This window comes from Bos taurus, chromosome 15 (genome assembly GCF_002263795.3).
Source record: "Bos taurus isolate L1 Dominette 01449 registration number 42190680 breed Hereford chromosome 15, ARS-UCD2.0, whole genome shotgun sequence".
NCBI classification, from domain to species: domain Eukaryota; kingdom Metazoa; phylum Chordata; class Mammalia; order Artiodactyla; family Bovidae; genus Bos; species Bos taurus.
Genome location: NC_037342.1, coordinates 82,434,035 through 82,440,729, shown reverse-complemented (window position 1 = coordinate 82,440,729; position 6,695 = coordinate 82,434,035). Strand labels below are relative to the sequence as shown.

General features: G+C 42.8%; 1 protein-coding gene across 1 annotated transcript; it reads left to right on the top strand.

The window, feature by feature from the left end:
* Positions 1 to 741: 741 nt before the first annotated feature.
* Positions 742 to 1,680, top strand: OR5AN1L (olfactory receptor family 5 subfamily AN member 1L). Its single transcript, NM_001390762.1, has one exon. It carries the CDS (start codon positions 742 to 744, stop codon positions 1,678 to 1,680), a length of 939 nt encoding a protein of 312 aa, NP_001377691.1.
* The last annotated feature ends 5,015 nt before the right edge of the window (positions 1,681 to 6,695 follow it).

Sequence of the window (6,695 nt, the reverse complement as noted above, 5' to 3'; positions counted from 1 at the left end):
AAAACCCATATGGATGACCATCATGGGAAGAAGGGCTAGTTCAAATTTATCCTGAAATGATGCTGTTTATCCTTTTATTATTATAAAGCAACAGTCACATATATTAAATCATCAGAGGTCTTTAAAATCCCTGTTGTTTTAACCAAAGGTCTCTGCATTATACACAAGCACAGAATCTCAATTGCTTTGGCTGAGATAGAGTGTGCTTTATTTCAAAGTTTCAGTCAATTAAAAAATTATGCCTTTTAATTTTTGAGACCTCTTGAAATAATTTGGTTTCCCTTGGGGCTCAGCTGGTAAAGAATCTGCCTGCAATTCTGCAACTGCAGAGACACCAGTTCAGTTCCTGGGTTGGGAAGATCTGCTGGAGAAATGATAGGCTACTCAATTCACTCTTCTTGGGCTCCCTGGAGGCTCAGCTGGTAAAGAATCTGCTTGCAATGCGGGAGACCTGGGTTTGATCTATGGGTTGGGAAGACCCCCTGGAGGAGGGAAAGGCTACCCACTCCAGTATTCTGGCCGGGAGAACTCCATGGACTCTGTAGTCCATGGAGCATTGAGAAGGCACTCTTGACAATTCAAGATGAAAAGCTGCGGTCTCTCCCTAGGACAGTGGAGCATTCCCCTTTTCCAGTTCTCAATGGGGGAAAATATGGTATATATGAGACTTATAATGCTATCATTTCATGAGTAGGCAATGTATTCTCTTGTCTCTTTTCTGATTTTAAGAGCATCAAGCCAATGATTGGAGGAAGAAATATCACAGAGATCACTCATTTTATCCTGTTGGGATTCTCAGATTTTCCCAGAATCATAGTAGTGCTCTTTGTCGTGTTCCTGGTGATATACATTTTGACCCTGACTTGGAACCTGTCACTCCTCATCTTAATAAGAATGGACTCCCACCTCCACACCCCCATGTACTTCTTTCTCAGTAATCTGTCCTTCATGGACATCTGCTATGTGACCTCCACCACCCCCAAGATGCTCTACGACTTCTTCCAGGAGCGGCAAACTATCACCTTTGTGGCTTGTGCTGTTCAGTACTTTGTATTCTCCACCATGGGGCTGAGTGAGTCTTGCCTCATGACCGCCATGGCTTATGACCGATATGCCGCCATTTGTAACCCACTCCTGTATTCGTCAGTCATGTCGCCCGCTCTCTGCGGTCAGATGGTGCTGGGATCCTACTTGGCTGGACTTTCTGCTTCTATATTCCAATTATGTTTCATGCTCCAGCTCCATTTCTGTGGGCCTAATGTCATCAACCACTTTTTCTGTGACATGCCACAGCTGTTAGTTCTATCCTGTACTGACACGTTCTCTGTACAAATCTTTACTGCTTTATTGACAATGATCTTTGGGGTAATAAATGTTTCCATTATCATGATATCCTATGTCTACATCGTCATTTCCATCATGAAGATCACAACAGGAAGTGGCAGGTCCAAGGCTTTCAACACCTGTGCTTCCCACCTGACAGCAGTCACTCTCTTCTATACCTCAGGTATGTTCGTCTATTTGAGTTCCAGCTCTGGTGGTTCCTCCAGCTTTGACAGATTTGCGTCGGTCTTCTACACTGTGATGATTCCCATGTTGAATCCTTTGATTTACAGTCTGAGAAACAAAGAAATCAAAGATGCCTTGAAGAGGTTGCAAAAGAAGAGAGGCTGTTGCTAAAGTCATAGGTTGAGATTTCTGACAGAGTTGTCTTTTTAGAATCATCTTAACCCTCAATAATCAGAGAAGGCAATGGCACCCCAGTCTAGTACTCCTGACTGGAAAATTCCATGGACAGAGGAGCCTGGTGTGCTGCAGCCCATGGGGTCCCTAAGAGTTGGACATGACTGAGCGGCTTCACTTTCACTTTTTCACTTTCCTGCATTGGAGAAGGAAATGGCAACCCACTCACTCCAGTGTTCTTGCGTGGAGAATCCCAGGAACGGGGGAGCCTGGTGGGTGCCGTCTGTGGGGTCACACAAAGTCGGACACGCCTGAAGTGACTTAGCAGCAGCAGCAACCCTCAATAATATTCCTATGAATGGACTATAAAATTCCTAGTGCCTTTGGCAAAGGGGGCTTAGTTTGATATGCAATATGCCAATATGGACCAACAGCTGACTTGTTGCCACATGAATATGATATCTTCACGTCTTGGAGGTTCATAGTTTTCATCCTACATGAGGAGTGGCCTCAACATTTATTAATATATCTGTAAGTATTTGTGAAACATTAAGGTTTAGAACCTTGCTACTTCTTTTTTGCTTCTGAGAGGGAGCCCTGTTCCATCTCGGGCTTCTGACCCTGAAGGAGAGACCTGACAGAGGCCCCAGGAGTGTGTACACCTTGCCCCTCAAATATTTGGATGTAGCGTAATCTAGACATGGTGCTCACTGATGTCCATTCTGGGCATCTGACAAGAATGAAACGGAACACAGAGGAGAAATGTTTCTTCAGACAGAAACAGGTATACAATTGGCTTGGTTGTGCCTCCTGGGAAGACCAGTCTGAGATAGCTTATGCTTGTGTAAAGCCTCTTTGGGGGCTTAGTATCTAATAAAATTTTGATTACATCCTAGTTTCCACCAGCTGTAACCTAAGGAAGGAGGAGGTGATTTGAATCATAAAGAGAAATGGAATGACGCACGTGGTCCCTTCAGTGCCATTTACTCATGAGTCTGATGATGTAATTTCTTGCAACTGGTACCCAGTGGGGATTTCTGATGGGAGATGATATTCAAAATCCATGTCACAGCCAATAGTAATTTCTGCCACTGTGGGACTCAAACTTTTCTTTCTCTTCTGCCCTCCTTAGCCTGGAAAATTACTCTGTTTGACATAGCCAATGGGACTGGATCACCCAATTATTTCTGACCTCAAAAGGATCTATTAAAATTTGATGTGAGGAGACTTATGTGGGAAATTATTGTGATAATAGCACTACTGAATATTCAATATTGCAGGGAGTAAAAACAAATATGGAAAATTGGCATACGTCTCTTCCTCCCGTGTGCGTACAGTGTTTTATCTCCTAGAGATCTATGGCTGCAGGGGTGGTATGTTGGCTGGAGTAGAGTTGATAGTGCTGCTTAATGCTGTTTATTCCCAGGAATCCTCAAGGGCCAGGAGACGAAATAGTGGGATGGGCAGGGTTCCCAATTGTCATCAGTTTCATTGTTGAAGAAAGATAAAAAGCTTTTGGTCATTGTGGTCTGGTTCAAAAGAGGAACAACAGGTATAGCAGCATTCACTATTGATTTGAAACTTGAACAAACTGATATAAACCAGATGTCATTTACATTTACATATTACCCTTGGAGATTCACTGGGCTCTTAATGAATGTTTGGGAGGTCTCATTTTCAACGAGCTGCATGAACTATTCTGTTTAATGAAGGACTGTAAATACAGGTGTATTTTAAGTCTTTGCCAAATCTCCCATGAGTTTACACATGCGTAAGATTTAGAAAGGGAGGATTGTTGAAACTCTGGTGGGTGGGGCTTATCCTATGATAAGGAACATATAATATGAATAAAGGATGTTTTGCCTCCCTTGCAGGTATTTGTGGTTGCTGTTTAGTTGCTAAGACGTGTCTGATTCTTTGAGACCCCATGCACTGCAGCACGCCAGGCTTCCCTGTCCTTCACTATCTCCCAGAGTTTACTCAAACTCATGTTCATTGAGTTGGTGATGCCATCCAACCATCTCATCCTTTGTTGCTCCCTTCTCCTACTGCCCTCAATCTTTCCCAGCATCAGATATATATATATATATATATATATATATATATATATATATATATATATATGTTTTTCTGAAGCATTGATGTATGAGTCTGTTCTTAAGGGGCCATGATGACTTCCTTAGGAGACAGAACTCTGTTGGATGTTGGTACATGGAAATGCAACTAATTTCTGTACATCAGTTTTATATCCTGTATGTTTACTGAATTTGTTGATTACTTATGCCAGTTTTTTTGGGGGAGTCTTCAAGATTTTTCTCTGGGTGGGATTTTATCATCTGCAGTTAATGACAATTTTACTTTCTCCTTCATCCTTCAGATTAGATTGTTGTAATTCTATGTAGTTACCATTTATCCTGTGTTATACATTTGTATATGTTTTCATGTTACTATTACATTGGCCAAAATGTTCAGTAGTGTTTTACTGTAATATCTGGAGTTTTTTCCAACCTCATATAACTATACCAGCTCCACACACTTGCTTCCCCTTGCAACTGATACCTTAAGCTTGTATGTCTTTTTGGTTCTTGCAGCTTACCAGGTTGGCTACTGACAACCTTTCTTTCGTTTTGCAGAGTGTGGAAATATAGCTCAAATTGTGCTTTTTCCCTTGCCCCTAGAGCATGGTCCAATTTTCTGAGTGTGTTTATTGTTTACCAAAGTTCATTATCCTGTCACACCTGAGAATGGGCACAATGAGCTGATGCAGTTGGGGAACACGTGTGTTAGAACTTGGGGCATTGAGATCACTTCAGACCAGATGTGAGCATCCTTAGATGAAGTTCTCACAGAGTCATTGTTGGGCTTCCTTCAGGAGTCATGAAAAGAGCAGAAAACAAATCCTTTTAATGATTTTCTTATCTTCCTCTTTCCCTATCTCTTCCCTCCCCCAGTCACGAAGATCCTGCTTTAGGACTTTGGGTGCTGTGACAGAGAAACACATTCCTCTATAGAATTCTACAGGCATATAATCACCCTATCCCTCTGCTTCCTGGGAGACACTGTTGCCAGCTAGTTCAGCTCTGTGCTCTGTTGCCTTGTTGGATGGGTGGCAAGGTCCTGCTTCTTCCAGTGAATACAAAGTCTTTTTTTTTTTTTTTCCCTGCTCCAATGGAGTCAGGGTTCCCCAGTGGCTCAGTGGTAAAGAATCTGCTTTCAATGCAGAAGCTGCAGGAGACCCAGACTCGATCTCTGGGTTGGGAAGATCCCCTGGAGAAGGGCATGGCAACCCACTCTAGTACTCTTGCTTGAAGAATCCCAAGGACAGGGGAGTCCGGCAGGCTACAGTCCATGGGGTGGCAAAGAGTCAGACAGGACTGAAGTGACTTAGCACATTAGCAGAGCACACACTAGCATACCAATGGAATACTAAAATCTCTCCTTGGGAATGTTGGACTTCTGCAAAGTCTCTCTCATCCATGGATGTCAGACCAACCCAATCATTCTTGCAGTTTTCCCCAATCACAGCCAAGAGGGGTTGGGCCAGTTGGCTGGCTGTTGGTTCTGCAGCCATGCCAAGATCTGTATGCCTATTATCTGACGCACAGGGTGGAAGGACTCCGCTCAGGTCTGTTGGCATATAGTGCTGAATCCCACAACTCCCCAAAGGTGCTTTTATTCTCGGATGGTGGTGGTGGTCTAGTCACTAAGTAACTTCTGACTCTTGCGACTCCAAAGATGTAGCCCATCCACCCGGTTCCCCTGTCCATGGGATTTCCCAGGCAAGGATACTGGAGCAGGTAGCTGTAGCAAGAGGTTGAATCACGCGAAGACACCGGGATTCTTGGCCCCTGGAGGAGAAGAATTCAATCCGGGGCCAGAGACAAGGCTTGATCGCTCAGAGCTTTTGTGTAATCAAGTTTTATTAAAGTATAAAGGAGATAGAGAAAGCTTCTGACATAGGCATCAGAAGGGGGCAGGAAGAGTACCTGCTTGCTAGTGTTAACAATGAAGTTATATAATCCAAAGAATGTCTGGATGTTGTAAAGACCTCATCAGATCTACTCCCATAATTTACATTTTAAGATAACAATGTCCTCAGGCAGGATACATCCTTGTAAAGACCAAGTCTACTCCCATAATTTACATTTTTTCAAATTTTATTTAATTTTTAAACTTTACATAATTGTATTAGTTTTTCCAAATATCAAAATGAATCCACCACAGGTATATATGTGTTCCCCATCCTGAACCCTCCTCCCTCCTCCCTCCCCATACCATCCCTCTGGGTTGTCCCAGTGCACTAGCCCCAAGCGTCCAGTATCGTGCATCGAACCTGGACTGGCATCTCTTTTCATACATGATATTTTACATGTTTCAATGCCATTCTCCCAAATCTTCCCACCCTCTCCCTCTCCCACAGAGTCCATAAGACTGTTCTATACATCAGTGTCTCTTTTGCTGTCTCGTTCACAGGGTTATTGTTACCATCTTTCTAAATTCCATATATATGCGTTAGTATACTGTATTGGTGTTTTTCCTTCTGGCTTACTTCACTCTGTATAATAGGCTCCAGTTTCATCCACCTCATTAGAACTGATTCAAATGTATTCTTTTTAATGGCTGAGTAATACTCCATTGTGTATATGTACCACAGCTTTCTTATCCATTCATCTGCTGATGGACATCTAGGTTGCTTCCATGTCCTGGCTATTATAAACAGTGCTGCGATGAACACTGGGGTACACGTGTCTCTTTCCCTTCTGGTTTCCTCAGTGTGTATGCCTAGCAGTGGAATTGCTGGATCATAAGGCAGTTCTATTTCCAGTTTTTTAAGGAATCTCCACAGTGTTCTCCATAGTGGCTGTACTAGTTTGCATTCCCACCAACAGTGTAAGAGGGTTCCCTTTTCTCCACACCCTCTCCAGCATTTACATAATTTACATTTTAAGATAACACTGTCCTCAGGCAGGATACATTATTGTTATATAATCCTAAGGAACGTGGATAAAGAA